General features: G+C 46.8%; 1 protein-coding gene across 1 annotated transcript in view; it reads right to left on the bottom strand.

The window, feature by feature from the left end:
* The window catches only part of EEPD1 (endonuclease/exonuclease/phosphatase family domain containing 1), a 62,581-nt gene extending 51,817 nt beyond the window's left edge, over positions 1–10,764 (bottom strand). The window contains exon 1 of the mRNA XM_081834807.1: positions 9,009–10,764. Within this exon, the coding sequence (XP_081690933.1) occupies positions 9,009–9,859 (851 nt within the window). The 5' untranslated portion in view covers positions 9,860–10,764. The remainder of the gene's footprint in view (positions 1–9,008) is intronic.
* Positions 10,765–16,623: the final 5,859 nt, after the last annotated feature.

Genomic DNA, 16,623 nt, shown 5'->3' with positions numbered 1-16,623 from the left:
CGGCAAGGTTTACCTCGCCTGGGCCAGTTCATCCCTCCGTGGAGCAGACTGTGTGTGCGCCTGTGATTTCCGGCGTCGGCTTCTGCACAGACGTGATTTTCGGCATCAGCGCATGCGCAGACACGATTTCCGGTGCTGCGGAAGTGAGTCCTTGCACTGTGCCGGTTTAGCACAGTGCGTGGGAATCGCCAAGTGGGCGGCTCGGTTTGGGGGCAGCTCGTGGGCTGGTTAAACGACCCCCATGGGGCGCTTGTGGCCCATGGGCCTTAGGTTGCTGACCCCTGCCTTAGAGGACGCAATGTGTGCTTCTGAGCATCTTCTGCTCCTTTCAGTGTAGCCATAGTCAGTTATCAGCAGCCAAACCCCTGGCATTGAGAAGCCAGACCGTTCCCACAGTGGACCGTGCCCAACCCGATCTTCTGATGGGTTCAGAACGACAAGGAGCGTTTTGAAACTGGTTAACTCACTTCAAACTGGTTTGCTTTATTTTGTTGATTTTTCATCCTTTCCTCTCAGGACCAGAGCTCCTTCCCAGGACTCAGAACAAAATAAGGGACGAAAAGCCATTATCTCCTTGACGTTCTTTCCTTTTTGTGCTACAGATGTGTTCGTATGCATGCAGCCTTTGTTAAAGACATGCTAGTTCTGAGTCAGACGACTATTCTCTGGAACAGGTTGATGTTGCAAAGCATTTCCCCATAGCACAATGTCTGAGCTAAATTCCCCCTGTCGTCCGTGTTCCTAAAGAGATTATTCCTCTAAACACAGAGAAGTAGCCTAGCAGAAAGCAAGACCAGCTTGACAACAAGATGCTTTGTTCTTAAAGTCTCCCAATGAACAGGAGATGCCAAGACTGCAATGCAGAAGAGAAAGGGGGGAGAAAGAAATGCTTGAATTTTTGCAAAGCAAACCACAAGCCTTAGGAAAAGGGAAAGCAACCCTGTAATGCTGATTGACAACGCCAGTTTCTACAACACATGAAGCACAATCCTGCTCATGTCTACTCTTATGTAACTGAGCTCAACCAAAGTTAGTGCCAGATCACGGTGTTTAGTGCTGTATCCTGAATAATCCACAAGAACATGGGAAGTTGCCTTACAATTAAGTCAGACCACTGATCCATCTGCGTTGTTTACACCCTGACTAGTAGTGGCCTTCCAGAGTTTTGAGACACAGGGGTCATTCCCAGTCCTCCTGGAAGATGTTAAGGGTTGAGCCTTCTGCATGCCAAGCAGGTATTCTACCTGTTATGTACTGAGTTGAATTGGATCCAGATTGCAGCTGATTGGTCCTAGAACAATAGGATTCAGAAAGCAGCAGTCTGATTGGTCCTAGAACAATAGGATTCAGAATGCAGCAGTCTGACTGGTCCTAGAACAATAGGATTCAGAAAGCAGCAGTCTGATTGGTCCTAGAACAATAGGATTCAGAATGCAGCAGTCTGACTGGTCCTAGAACAATAGGATCCAGAATGCAGCAGTCTGATTGGTCCACAGGAGCCACCCACTCCAACTCCAGGTGGAAGTGAATCCGCAACCTGATTGGCCTACAGGAGAATCCCGGAATTTGCCAATCACATGGGGCCCATTGTGTAAATAATGTATATAAAGCAGACATTTCGGGGGAACTTCCATTCCTTCTCACTAATATGAGCTGAATAAAGAGCATGAAATCCACACTCGACTCCGAGTATATTTCACTACCACTGAGCCACAGCCCTTGCCCCAAGAGTACGTTGAACAGAAGCTCTGCTATGCAAGCTTAGGTGCCGGCATCTGGCACGGAACTGGCTGCCTTTTCCCACCACGACAGGGCAAACCCTGCTGGCTCCAGAGGAGATGGCAGCAGCATTCCTCCTCCCTGGTCCTTTTTGCACAGGGTAGAGGGACAAACCTAGGATCGTTTGTCCTGGTTCCAGTTCATGGTTAAAGCAGAGAGATCTTAACCACAAGCCTGAGTTTCGAAGACGTAAGTTGCCCTGCACTGAGCAAAAAAGCCCAGAGGAAGGAACAGAGAAGCTACAGGCTCTTCTCTGCTTGCTCAGTCACAATAAGCCATACTCTATGCTTTCCAAGCTGCATGGACCTCTTCAATACAGCATCCCAAGAATCTCAGACACTCTGTGCTAAAACACCAAGTCATTAGTGCTAAGGGTGAGAGAAAAAATTGGAAATGTGGAGAACCTTTTATTAAATTGCAAGGCATATTCCACTGGTTAGTTACCCAAGTTTTATATTTCCCAGCACAGATCCACCCCCCCACAGTCTCCCATTCAGGGATGCCAACTATAACGAAATATTATGGGGCCCCAGGTAAGCCCCGCCCAGCATAATCGATCACATGACACGGTGCACACACACCATTTGAATGGCAATGCCCATCAACTTGGGGGGCCCTGGCCCCCTCAAATATTTTATTGTGTTGGCTAAAGCCCCCACAGACCCTAGGAGTTGGCTCCTATGCTCCCATGACTACTTTGCCACTACAAACAACAACAATTATTTGCCCTCTGACACTCCTTGTCCAAAGTTTTCGGATTCTTTGACAAGCTGAATTCTTAAAGATTGTGGAAAGCAAGTCTAAGGTTGCAGGCAGTTCTTCTCCTCTTCCAAGCTTACATTTGCAGAATGTATTCCGAGTACAGCATGATTCTGTGTTTCGACACAGGGGAATCTGAAGGGTTATTCTAAGTGTTTGTGTTTCCAGATTATCAGGGTTCCCACCTGCAACGCAGCTTCTAAGTGCATACAGGCCTCAGATTTCCTCTCTTCAAGTTGTTTAAACACAGTCAGCCTCCCAGAGTGGCTGGGACAACCCAATCAGATGTGTGGGGTACAAATAATGACATTATTATTATTTTAGATTTTCAGAGCTTAGACTTGAAAAATGCTAAAACAAGAGTATTATTATTTTTTATTGCATGCTTTTGGAGCTAATGATTTCTGTGTGTGCTCATGTTATTAGGGCTGTGCTTTTTCCTGCTCTTTTATTACAGCAGAATTTGTCTTGGATGTACTCCAGCGTATTATTAGAATGGGTACAGGAAAATATACAAGGAGATAAAGGAAGAGATAAGGAACAAAACAGACACACCTTACCACTCTGCCAAGCCACCAAGAGCTGAGCATACAAAAATAAACTAACAGAAGCACACAGTCTTTGTTGGTGCTTTCAAACATATATATTGTTGGATTAGCAGCAGAATGGTATCGGTCCTAATGCATGAACATCACTCCAATACGGGGCCAGGAGAAAAGAGGTGCTCTGAAAGCAGCTCTCGATTGGCTGAGAATGTTCATTAGCCCAAGACTTGGAGGCTAGACAAGTTTCTAGGCATGATATTTGCAAAGGGAAATTTGGGATGTGTGGGCAGACTATGTACGCAGCTTCCTCTCAGCTTCAAATAAAACTAGCAGTCCCAGGCCTTCTGAGTAAGATGACTACCACTCACAAAGCGTAAAGTTTTGCATAATTCAGCTTTTCTGGGAACAGCGTTTTAATTATTCTTTAGTTTTCATCATTTTTTCCCTAATCTCAGGCTGCCCACAGCCCTGCCTAGATCTCACCCTGTGCGTTTTGTGGCAGGAATCCTTGCAGGGAGCAACTTGTTCATTTATCTCCCCCAGGAAATCTACTGCAATCTGGTGTCGCGATGAGATGCTACCCACTGGGTGTGTCATTTTGAAGCCCAAAAGATATAAGCAAGGGGAAGACAGCACACATTAGAAATACAGTGGTACCTCGGGTTACGTACTTAATTTGTTCCAGAGGTCTGTACTTAACCTGAAACTGTTCTTAACGTGAAGCACCACTTTAGCTAATGGGGCCTCCTGCTGCTGCTGCGCCGCAGGAGAATGATTTCTGTTCTCATCCTGAAGCAAAGTTCTTAACCTGAAGCACTATTTCTGGGTTAGCGGAGTCTGTAACCTGAAGCGTCTGTCACCTGAAGCGTCTGTAACCCGAGGTACCACTGTATGCCCAACACAAGGAACACCAGTAATAAAATAAAATAAAAGCAAAAAGCGAAAGTCTCATTACCAACCACACATACATTTATTTGCACAAATGAGGGAGCCCTTTTTGAAAAGGGAGAGGGGGTCAATACTAAACCCCAAGGAGGGACAAAGGGTGCAGCTTTTTCCTATCACAGCTTAAGGCAATGCCTACAATACACATTTTAAAACCAGTTTGAAATTTGCCTTGTTGTCATGGCTTGGAACACGGGACTGGGGTGTGTGGTTTTATAAACAGGCTTGAATCTCTGGCGGCATACACACCATACATATAAAGCACGTGATCTCCCCCAAAGAACCTTGGGACCTGTAGTCTTCCCACTACAGAGCTATAATTCCCAGCACCCCTTTAAAAACTACAGTTCCCAAGGTTATTTGGGGGAAGTTGTGTGCTTTAACTGTAAGGCGTGTGTATGTAGCCAAAGACTTTTTGGTCCTTGCACAAAACTGCCAGTGCTTGTTGTTCTTTAGAGGAAGCCAAAAATCATCCAAGCAGTTTTATATATGTGTTGAAATATGCCTTTAGGAATATCACTTGTAGAATAATCGACCGCATAGTTATGGGAACGCTTCTGAGCCACTAGTCAAATGGCTCACCATCACTTTTCGACAAGCCAGTCTCCATTCCAAATCCAATATGAGAGAAGTAGGGGTAGAAGGGAAGGGTTGAAGCGCTTTCCTTTTTAAAAAACAAACAAACAAACAAACAAACAAACAAACAAACAAACAAACAAACAAACCACAAATGCAAAAGACATCCACCACAATCTTTTTTTGAAGAAAGAAGATGCTGTTCACAGTCAAAGACGAATGCCACGCTCATCTTCTGAACGGAAAAATCAGAAAGCTCAGGAAGAGAGATTCAAAGGTTTACTGGAGGTCAATAGCACAGGTGACAACCTTGCCAACTGCCGCCTCAATAACCCCACCACGGACTAAGTGTTAAATGCTGCAGCTACCAAAAAATGAAAGGGAGGATGAGGAAAGTTAGGAACCCACCATTTAAAACAGAGGGAAATAATTCATTTCCAAAAACAGGGGAGGAAAAGACCGTGCTGTCTGTGAGAAGCTGGCATATTCATTCATAGGATAGAAGAAGCTTTTGAGAAGGATTAACACAATTGATGTGGCGGAGAACATTGAGCGTAAGAGGATTAAACAATTTATCGGCCTTCGCCAAGCCGGTCGCCTCCAGATGTTTGGGATTGCAACGGCTGTGCTGGCTGATGGGAGTTGCAGTCCAAAGCCTTTGGAGGGCACCGGCTTGGGGAAGGCTGCTCTGCATCACGGGAAGACCACCAAACCCTTCTGCGGGCTGTTCAGAAAAGCGAATGATTCCTTTTAGCCCTAGGAGAGTAAATGGTGGTGCATGTTTTGTTTTCCCTGCTCAGGAGCAAGGCACCAAACCAGCCCAGGGAGATGCAGGATTCAAGCAAACTCATCTAAAGGTAGCATATTGTAAAACAGAGCAAATGCCTTGAGGGGCATCTTGCTTCCTGAACCTAAGAATAACTGTATCAAATATGCATTAGCAATAAGCGCCAGCTGTTGCAAGAAAACGATAAAGAGAGACGTCGAGGCAGAACCGTGGGTTAAATATTACCATCACTTTCGTTGGGGTTTGCAGGAAAGGCAAGTGTGTTTGGGCCGAGGGGATCAAAGATCCCTTGTGTTTGTGTTCCTTCAGGGCCAGAAAAGCTGCACCTACTGAAATTTCTGCACATCAGGATGTTGTGGGTGGCGAAGGAGCAGGTCCAGTAAGGGGGGGGGGGAGTAAAGAGATTCTCAACGCTCAAGACCGGAGTGAAGAACAATTGTAACCCAAGTAACCAAGACATTTTGGCATCTGAGGTAATCCACAAAATGGCACCTCCCTCCTTGCCAGGAAAGAAGGGGTGAGGGAAGACCTACCTAATGAACAAGGGAGGAGTAAATATCTACATTATAAATATCTGCTGCCCCTGTGGATCCTTCTGCCTGAGGTATTTTGCTTCACCTTGCCTCATAGGTGGGCTGGCTCTGCCAGTAACAATGATCAGAGGCTAGGCTGAAACTTCTTATAGGCCAGGTTCTCTCCCCCCATGAAAGTTGATGTCCTTAATTAAATGGATCAAGGTGCCCCGTTGTGCCCAGACCCTTCCATCTAAAAGCGAAAGGGCATGTTTCAGATGCTTCCCTCATGTCATGTTTCCCCGCTCACAGAAAGCCAGCATGTCAGGGAGAACAGTTCTGGCTTGTCTTGTTCCCTGACATGCTAGATTTGGATGGTTTTCATGGGGTGGGGCAATTTCCTTTCACTTGACACAGTACAGTATGGGAAGGGCTGCACAACATGACGGTTGAGCAACATGATCAACACTTCTGTTCTAGGCACATTTACTTGGGAGTCAACTCCATTAAACCCAGTGGGACCTACTTCCAAAAAAAGTGTATGAACTCTGCTACCTGGCAAACAGCAGAAGGCTAGTCATATTTGTAACCGACAATGAGGCTATTTGAGCACCATAAATTCAAGGGTAGTTGGTCTAAACTTTCCCTCCATTTAGGCTGCTGTCCTAAGGTGTAGAAAACCCACAAGCAGTTGAAACTGCTTATCCAAATCCCAGCAGGGCTGTCAAAGGTGCTTGCACTCCTCTGTCTGTTTTGTGGCTTAAAAAACAAAACACAATTTGCCAGGACTTCCATCTGAAATCCTAGAGTTGTTGACAGTTAACGTGGACAATGCTGATCTATATGGAACAATGGCCTAACTCATTTTAAAGTAGCATCTAATGTTTCTATAATGTTTCTATTATAGGCCCCGGGACACTCTCCCAGGGCCACCTGATTGCAACATGAAGATCACAAAATATGTTCTTGCAGCTGCAAATCCCTTTGTTATTGGTTGATGATATGTAATTGAAACTTCTGAATCCTGTGCATGAGACTGTCCGAACCTGCTTGCGACCCAGACCAGGAACTTTTGAAAAGGGGTGTGTTCCTCTGCTTCCCTGAAAGTTATCCAGGCAAGGACTGCTATGTGTATGTTTTTGATCACTCACGGCCCTGTGTTGCAAGGGAGGAAGATTGCAGCACAAGCTTCACCACTGTAAACACGAATTGCTCATTCCTTCCTTTTGGTCCAACCCACAGAAGCCTCTCAGCGCTCCAGCATGCTTCTGCTTGTGGGAAAACAAAACGTACCGCAATATGGTATATACCAAATGCAGAGTTTCATCTCTGCACTGCGGACATGTGAACAATGGCCGTTACTCAAGTTCAGATTGCAGTGCAGGATGGAAAAAAGTTCTTTGGCAAAAAATACAGTAAATCACAGGTCTGAAATCACTCCTACGAAAAATACCCCTTTAAGTCTTTGATATGTGCTTTCTCCATCTAGGAACCAAGGCAACTTTATCAAATCAAGCTTTTCTGAAGAGAGAGGGGGGCTATTTTTCCACGAAAGAACAGAAAGAGAAAATGGGGTTTGACACGCAGCATTACTTCAGTTTCAAAATAATGAGGTCACTTCTCGCTGAACCTCCGATGAACACAGCACGGTTTTCAAGCAATGCTTGCCATGGCAACGCATATATACACAAATTCTTGCTCACGGTGCCTCTTTCTAAAGAAACTGCTAAGCACAAGAAGTTGCAGCAATAAAGTACTCACTTCTTGTTCCTAATGACCATTCAAAACTCTTGACCAGACAAGCAAATCCTTGCCCTGGAGATTGCCTTGATTGAAACACATGGACTAGTAGACTGCCAGGACAATTTAAATTTGACAGGAAATTCTCATTCTCCGGAGGCCCACCTCCCTCATTCATTAGCCTTAAGACTGTTTTAAACACGAATGTTTCCATGCAAAGGTCCTGAGAGGGCACTTACCTGTGTTGTACACACAACGACGAAAACAAATTCAATTTGAGATCAGTGTGGACACTACCTGGCTGCAGAATGCTGGCATGTTAACAGGTGAAATGGATGAGCCAGCACGCAAGATGTTATCCACACTTTGTGAACACCTACATGAGCAAATGCTTTTCAGTGGCCTCTGCATGGTAGCTCTCATATTTTGGGGCTCCCAAGTCCATGAGATATGCCCAAGACCTCCTCCAAAATCTCAGGTTCAAACTTCATGAGAAGCTGGCTGCAGATCTGCATGTTTAATCCCGGATCTACCCAAACCACACAGAAAACAGACAGCAGGGGATCCAGATGAGAGTAAAGGGGGGAAATCGGGTGAAGGGGAAGAAAAAACCTACACACCTCAAGTGTTTTTGCCGCACAACCAAGCTCACTTTCAGAAAAGAGACAGCAAGGAGACAAGACAGCAAGGAGGAAATTGCGGACAGGAGAATGAGAATTATGCCCCCCTCTGATTTTGGCTCCATCCACCCACCTTTTGCTTTTAAAAAATTGTTAAGGAATTGCAGCAGATTCAGGCTTAAATGCACAAATCTGCTAAGAGATAAGTAACAGAATGGGGAGCGTGGAAATATTCCTACTTATGTATACTGTTCTCGGTTGCCATTCATGGGACACTGGCCCAGATGAGTCAGTTTCCGAACTAAATACCACATATCTCAACAGCATTAGTTACCCAAAAAGGTTCAAATGGTAGGCTGTGGCATCAGGATGAAGCATACATAGCATCTCTGAATATATCCAATGGGCATTATTTTGGGCCTATAGGCAAAGGTTAACAGGATAAGCTATGGGCTTACAGATAAACAGGGAGCAGTTGAGTTCAGTTTGTCCCATCATATTTTGTTTGAAAGCAGCGGTGGGGAACCTGTGGCTCTCCCAACATTGCTGGACTCCAGCTCCCATCAGGCCAGGCCAGCATGGCTAACTGTCAGGAATGATGGGAGCTGCAGTCTGGCAACATCACGAGGGCCAAAAGGTCCCCCATTCCTGGCTTGAACCAGGAGGTCATCACAAAGCCAAGGGAAGCATGAAACAAAAAGGCGAAGGATAACTCCCCGCAGGTACTGCACAAGAGGTCCCATACCTGTTCTCCAGCAGCGTCATGCACACGACCTCTCGCACACCAGGATTGTTGGCTTTTTCGACGGAGCAGCTCTGCAGATTCCAGGTGGCCAGCCTCAGCACAGGCTTCCCATCCCGCACCCCACCAAACATCTCCACGGTGGGCCGCGTGGAGATAATCTGCGTGGGTCCTCCAGGAGGGAAATCCAAGTCCTCACTCTGGAGGCTCAGCGAGGTGGGGCTCGGGTGAGGCTTGACCATGAAGTTGAGGCCGCCATTGGTATTCGTCGAAGGAGGCCTTGAGCGCTCGGCAAATATCTGGTGCCGGATTTTGTCCAAGAACGAAGAGTTGATGCAGTCCATCTTGACCATGTCCTCAATGTTCTTGAAGGGCCCGTGCTCTCGGCGGTACTCGACAATGCCATTGGCTATTTTTTCCGTGACGCCACGGATGCTCATGAGCTGGGCAGGGGTGGCCGTGTTGATATTGATCTTCGCAGCTGAAAGGTGGTCGAGGTTCTGGTCCTTCCGCAAGGAGCTGGGCGAGTGCTGGGCCGAGTTCCCTTTGCTGCTCACGCAGATCTCAAACTTCACCTGCTCCAGCTTGGCAGCTCCAACCCCGCTCACCAGGGCCAAGTCCTCCACCTTCTTGAAGCCCCCAATATACTCCCGGTATTCCACAATGCTCTGCGCAACCGTCCTGGTGACCCCGGGCAGAGTCATGAGCTCCTCCTCGGTGGCCGTGTTGATATTCAGCCTCTCCTGGTTCACGAGGATGTTGCTGAAGTTGCACGCCGCGCTAAATTTGCGGCTGTGGCACAGGTCCGAGGGGTCTCTGGGGATGGAGCGGTGGCAGCCAAGGTTGCCCCCCATGCTGGCTGGCTTGCTTTAGCAGCGGTGCAATAATCCACGGTCGCTCTGGAGGCGCTTGGTGGCTCTTAAGGAGACAGCTGGCCTGCACAGCAGTAGCGTGGCACTCTGCACCGTCCAGGATTCCCTCCTTAGCAGGCAGGCAACACCAGAGGCAGAGGACCTTAAGCGTCTCATTCAAGAAACTGGCAACAAAATATTCCTCCTGGGAGGGAGGGAGGGAGGGAGGGACGGAGGCGGGCTGTAAACACCGGGCTCCAAAATCAAACTTGGCAAGCGGCTGGGATATTCGCGGGCTGCTGGACGGCACTCCAAGCGCAGGGCAAAGTTAAAAATATTCCAAATACACACAGGCGCAGGCGTGCGTGCCTGCAACCGAGAAGGGCAGCCGCAAAAGCTGATGGTCAAAATTGGCTGCAAATTTGGGAGAACGCGCTTCTTGCTCCGGTTTCTGCCCCGGATCGGCGGCTGCAGCGCGGAGGGGGCGCGCAATCCCGGCGTCCCTTTGCCAAGAAAAGAAGCTGCGCTTAGCAGAGCATCGCGCCGGGCTGCAGCCGAGGCTCGGCAAGCCGTGCGCGCTTCCTTGCCTTGCGCGGCGTCCCCTCCTCACGTGCGGCTCCCTTTCCTTCCTCTCTGCCCGCCGATTTCCCCACCGCCTTGCTTTTTGGCCAAGCCAGGAAGGAGGAGGAGAGATGGGGCGCTGGGAAGGGAAGCGCCGTCCTCCTCCGGAGGGCTTGTACCGCTCGGCCCACCACTCCCCCCGGGAGTGCCCTATTCCGCTCCGGCTCCTACGAGATGGGGGTCCCCGCTGCGATCCTCCAGCCGCGCGCTGCTCCCTCCGCCGGCGCGCCCGGCTGGTTATGAGCCGGGGATCAGCAAAGCGCCGCGGCCAAGGACCGGGCGCACGGCCCGCCCTCTCGGCAAGGCGGAGCCGGAGCCGCTGGGGCTGCTACCTTCGGGGGCGGAGAGTCGCCTCACGCCCAGCTGCGGGAGGGAGAAGCCAGCCTCTGCCTTCCACTTGTTCCCCAAGCCAGGAAGGAGCGCCTCATCCTCTCCCCTCGGGCCACCTCCCCGATTTTTACGCACGGCGTGACTGGGGCGCATCACCCCGAAGGCATGCGCTGGGAATGCGCGCGGCAAAGGCGCAAATCCCGCGGCTTCCAAAGTAGAAGACTCACCTCTTTTTGTTTTTGTGCTGCATGGCTAGAGCTACCAGTGTAGCTTCTATCTGGGCAGGGATTGCCCAACTTCTTCTTTTTTTTTTTAATGAATATTTATTGGCATTTTCAAAAACCACACAAAAACAAAAATAGACAAAAAATAACAGAAATACAAAAATACAAAACTTAAAAAACAATTAAAAACACATAAAATTTCAGTTACTTATTTTCATTTAACTTGTTTCTCAGACCTCCTCACACCTCCCCTTCTTGTATTCCAATTTAAATTATTAACTCAGGAAATCCTTATTACTTATTTCTCAACTTTAACTTAATAATTTATTTTAACATGTTGTTATTTTACTTTTCCTCTTCTTCCATTTCCTCAATTTATTTTTGCAGACCTTATTTTCACTTAATTTAGACCATTTTGAAAACCAGTTTTAACTTATCCAAACTTAAACATCAATACTTATACATCATTACTCATTCTTAAACATTTTTCCTAAAGTCGACCAAAATTTCCCTTCCACGACTTTCCCAATTTCCATACAGATAGCAGAACAAAGTAAAAACAGAGCAAGTTATAATTATATACCCTTTGGATTCCCAGACTCTACCTGCCCCTTAGGGATTGCCCAATTTCTGTGGTCTGTACTCTATTAATCTCTAGGCTGGATTACTGCAACGCGTTACAACAACAACAACAACAACAACAATTATTATTTGTACCCCGCCCATCTGGCTGGGTTTCCCCAGCCACTCTTATACATGGAGCTGCTTCTGAAGACGGTTCGAAACTTCAGCTGGTGCTGAATGAAGCAACCAGGTTGCTCAGTTTGAACATATTACACTGATTGTGCCCCAACTGCACTTTCCAGGCTCTGTTTAAATGCTGGTTTTGACCTATAACGCCTTAAACGGCTCAGGACCAAGATACCTCCAGGACAGCCTTTCCCCAGATGAACTGAACCAGACCCTGCAACCATAATCTGGGGGCCTTCTTTGTGTGCCTCCTCCTCCACAAAGAAGTCCAGAGGGTGGCAACATGAGAAAGGGCCTTTTCTGTGGTGGCCCCCTGCTTGTGGAATGGTCTTCCCAAGGAGGCTTGTCTAGCACCCTCATTAAATATATTTAGGGGCCATGCAAAATCATTCCCATTCTCCCAGGCCTTTGGCTAATTAAATAATCTATGGCCTTTTAAACTGGGCAGGAGGGGGTATTGGTTTTCTTCATTATTATGGTATGTATTTTTGAGTTTTTGTATTGTAAACTGCTCTGTGATCTTTGGATGAAGGGCAGTATAGAAATTTAAATCATCATTGTCAACAACAACAAAAGAAGAAATAATCAGTATTTATTTACACATAAAAAGGAAGCCACAAGTGCAAACAAAATAACAGGGTATTTGTTTCTTAAAGCTTTCGGGCCTTACTGAATAAAATCTAACCCCATCCAAAATTTAACAACAAACTCTGAATTGGTACTACAGCTGCAGGTACACTTAGCTATTTCTAAGTCCTATGATTAATTTTGAAACGGGCAGAATGCAAATCTGTTTTGGAGACAGTGGTGTGGTTTCTTACCAATATCAAAGCCCTCAGCCTTGTTCTGGCTTGTGGTGTAAATTAACTGAACCATTATTATGCATTTATTTGTTTTTAGAGCTGGAAAGCCCCCCAAAAGAGAGAGACATTGGAACTTGATGCCACAAGGGGTTGTTTCCAAATCAGAATGCTCTACAAATATAATGTCTTCATGTCTGGATTCGGATCTGAATATCACTGAGCAGATCTGGGGAGCAGTTATGCACCAGCTTAACCTACCCCCACCTGTTCGTTGGAAGGATAAAATAAATAACCTCACCTATGATGCCCTGAGGGACGTGGGTGGCACTGTAGGGACATGGGTGGCGCTGTAGGGACGTGGGTGGTGCTGTAGGGACGTGGGTGGCGCTGTGGGTTAAACCAGAGAGCCTAGGACTTGCCAATCAGAAGGTCGGCAGTTCGAATCCCCACGACGGGGTGAGCTCCCGTTGCTCAGTCCCTGCTCCTGCCCACCTAGCAGTTCAAAAGTACGTCAAAGTGCAAGTAGATAAATAGGTACCGCTCTGGCAGGAAGGTAAATGGCGTTTCCGTGCACTGCTCTGGTTTGCCAGAAGCAGCTTAGTCATGCTGGCCACATGACCCAGAAGCTGTATGCTGGCTCCCTGGCCAATAAAGCGAGATGAGCACCGCAACCCCAGAGTCGGCCACGACTGGACCTCATGGTCAGGGTTCCCTTTACCTTTATGATGTCCTGAGCCTCTTGGACAAAGAGCAGAGTGCAGATGTGATTTGTAATCATTATCAATAGGCGCATTCAGATTAACATCTGGTGCGGTGAAGTCATTCCAGGGTGAATTTTTGGAATGGGAGTGATTACCCATGTGCATATGGTGTCACATTGCAAAGAAGTCGTGAGGTTGCAGCTGACTCCCTCTGGTTCCCGTTACACCTGACAAAGAAATTCCTGGTGAGGTTTCCTGTTTGTTAAGAACTGCAGCAGGACTCTGGAGTACCTATCTTTCTTCTCTGGGTGCCCAAAGATGAAGAGTATAATTTTCATTACGCATTTCCGTTTCAGGTCCCCTGCCAAGCGGAAGCAACAACAAGAAGAAAAAGTCGTAAATATATTAAAAAATATCTTGGCATTCCGTCAGAAAATGTGGTGCAGGAAAAAAATGTGAGTGGGAAAATGAGTTATAATACTTCACATTTGTTATGCAATGCTCTGCCTTTTCAAAGCATTGAGTAGATACAAGCTAATTAATAGCATTCTGAAGCTATGCTAATTGAATTTAGTAGTCTTTCCACAAGGGAATTGCACTTAATTACTTGGGGGGAGGGGCAGTTTGTGTTTTATATGGTTTCAGCATTTGAATTGCAGCCTTTGGACTGGTTTATTGGCATTCATCTGCACTTTGAAGTTAAAGAGCTAATACCATAATTTAGAAATCAACATGTTTTCCAGGAACCTGGGATAGAGAAGGCAGCTTCCCGATCTCAAAAAACAAATATAATTTTGAATACCTATATCTTGATTGTCTGTGCAGGATCTGCACCTTATTGTGCTTGGAGGTGGGTAGGGAATCAAGGCTGTAATATAAGCACAATCACCAGACTTAACACATACACAAAATGTGTATGTTTTGCCCCCTGGGAGTACCGTATTTTTCGCTCCATAAGGCGCACCTGACCCTAAGGCGCACCTAGTTTGTAGAGGGGGAAATCAAGGAAAAAATTATTTCCCCAGCCCCAAAGAGCAGCAGACAGGCTGCGAGCAACCTGTCCGCTTCTCCCAGAGCTTCTCGGGGCTGCCGGGGGAAGCCCGGGTGCCCCCCCAAGCCCCACAGAGCAAAGCCAGCAGGATCCCGCTCGCTGTCCTGGCTTCCTCTTTAACCTCGCGCAAGCTCTCCGGCCAGGAGAAGCTGTGTGTAGCTATGGCAGAAGCCAAGACAGCCAGCGGGATGGTTCCGCTCGCTGTCCTGGCTGCTTTAGCTGTGTGCAGCCTCTCCCGGCAGCACCCTTTAAAGAGCGTGTGGCTCCTGCGGGCTTTTCTCCTCGAGGAAAAGCCCCCAAGAGCGGTGCCCTCTTTAAAGGGTGTGCGGCTCCTGCGGGCTTTTCTATGAGGAGGGAGAAGGGACTGACCTGGCCGAGGGCTAGGGGGGCATCAAATTTTGACCTTGTACAGGATGCCATGGCACCCAAGTCTACCACTGCTTGCACCCTCCTGGAGTCTTTTTGCCCAAGTAAAATGTGTTCTTGAACTCCGATAACGTTTCTTGCTTCCCTGGGTAGAGGGTGGGGGGCAGGGCGGGAAGAGTATGTGTGTGTGTAGAAACTAACATATTGTAAAAAAGTAAAATTTACATTTCTTGCTTGCCCACTTCTGCCTCTGTTCCTGCCCACCAAATACGTGTGGACCCCTCGCCCCCCAAGGTTGCCTACCCCATGGCTATTAGAACAACTTAACCGTAAGTCAGAAAATTGTGCAATAACAAAGCATAACAAAACATAGCAAGGTAATAAGGCCCATCTCTACATTCTTAACTATTGTTGGTTTCACATTTGACAGATACCTTCCACCAAGAGAACTTTAAATGTTTCCCTATTGTTAGTTATGTGAGGGGAATTTCCTGATCTGGACCTTGTGCAAAGTATGAAATCAATAAGCTTTCCACACCCAGAAAGTTCAAAGTTCTACTGCAAACTGTCTTTAAACTTGTTACCAAAAAAAGTTGTAAGTACAAATCAACGCATTGCTCTTAAACAGCTAGCGCTGCAGTCTAGTTTTTTTTGTTAAGTTCCTTACTTGTTAATATAGCACAAGAATTATTCTCTCTCTGGTCCCGGAAAGAGATTCAGATAAGCCAAGTTGCTTGTTCAATATAGTGGCAGCTTCTGAGAGAGACCCGGACTCCCAGGGATGAGTCATCACTGAACATAAACACTGAAGTGAAGACTCCCCCCTCCCTTGTTGCAGCCTTCGTTGCAGAAGCATCTCGCAAAACAGACATTCTGCGAATGCAATACTCCACTAGCACAACTAGTGATGCAAGGCAGTTGAGAAATCACTGTTACTGGGCAAAGCTCCTGGAATATTGTATCCTAACTGACTCTCTTCAGAAGACAGCTCAAAGGAATTGAGAAGACAGCTCAGATGCAGCAACATCCATAAAAACGTTCATATCTTTTGTTCATCTGGCCTATCAACTGATCAGCTAGTTCTCTGATGTGTTTCTTACTTAAGTCTTTTCCCAGCCGTTAACAATGTTACATAAAAGAAAAGAAAGCTAAAGGAGCCTTTAGGTATTATTCCACAACTTACCCATTCGGTTCAAATCCACACTTGAATTTTATGCTTGGTACTATGTGCAGTTAGCTTATCTCCCAGCTATACTGTGAAAATAACAACAAAAGTGGTTTAGAGATGAGTTATTATTATTTTTACTTATTTATACCACCCTTCATCTGAAGATCACAGTTAGGCTCAGAAACCAAGGAAGAGTCTTGTGGCACCTTGAAGACTAACCAATTTCCCAGTACATTTCCAAGCACAATTCAAAGTGTTGGTGCTGACCTTTAAAGCCCTAAATGGCCTCAGCCCAGTATAGCTGAAGGAGCGTCTCCAACCCCATCGTTCTGCCTGGACACTGAGCTCCAGCTCCGAGGGCCTTCTGGGTGTTCCCTCACTGCGAGAAGCCAAGTTACAGGGAACCAGGCAGAGGGCCTTCTCGGTAGTGGCACCTGCCCTGTGGAACGCCTTCCCATCAGATGTCAAAGAGAACAGCAACTACCAGACTTTTAGAAGACATGTGAAGGCAGCCCTATTTAGGGAAGCTTTTAATGTGTGATAGACTATTGTATTTTAATATTCTGTTGGAAGCCGCCCAGAGTGGCTGGGGAAACCCAGCCAGATGGGCAGGGTATAAATAAATTATTATTATTATTATTATTATTATTATTATTATTAGTTAGTCATGTTTGTCTCCTCATCAGTGACTACTAAGCACAATGGCTTTGCAGTTTCGTGCTTCTGAATGGCCGTTGCTGGAACCTTTGGGGT

This window comes from Podarcis erhardii (genome assembly GCF_964252035.2).
Source record: "Podarcis erhardii genome assembly, chromosome: 12".
In the NCBI taxonomy this organism is placed as follows: domain Eukaryota; kingdom Metazoa; phylum Chordata; class Lepidosauria; order Squamata; family Lacertidae; genus Podarcis; species Podarcis erhardii.
The sequence above is the reverse complement of the archived record's forward strand: the minus strand, read 5'-3'. Positions and strand labels throughout refer to the sequence as shown.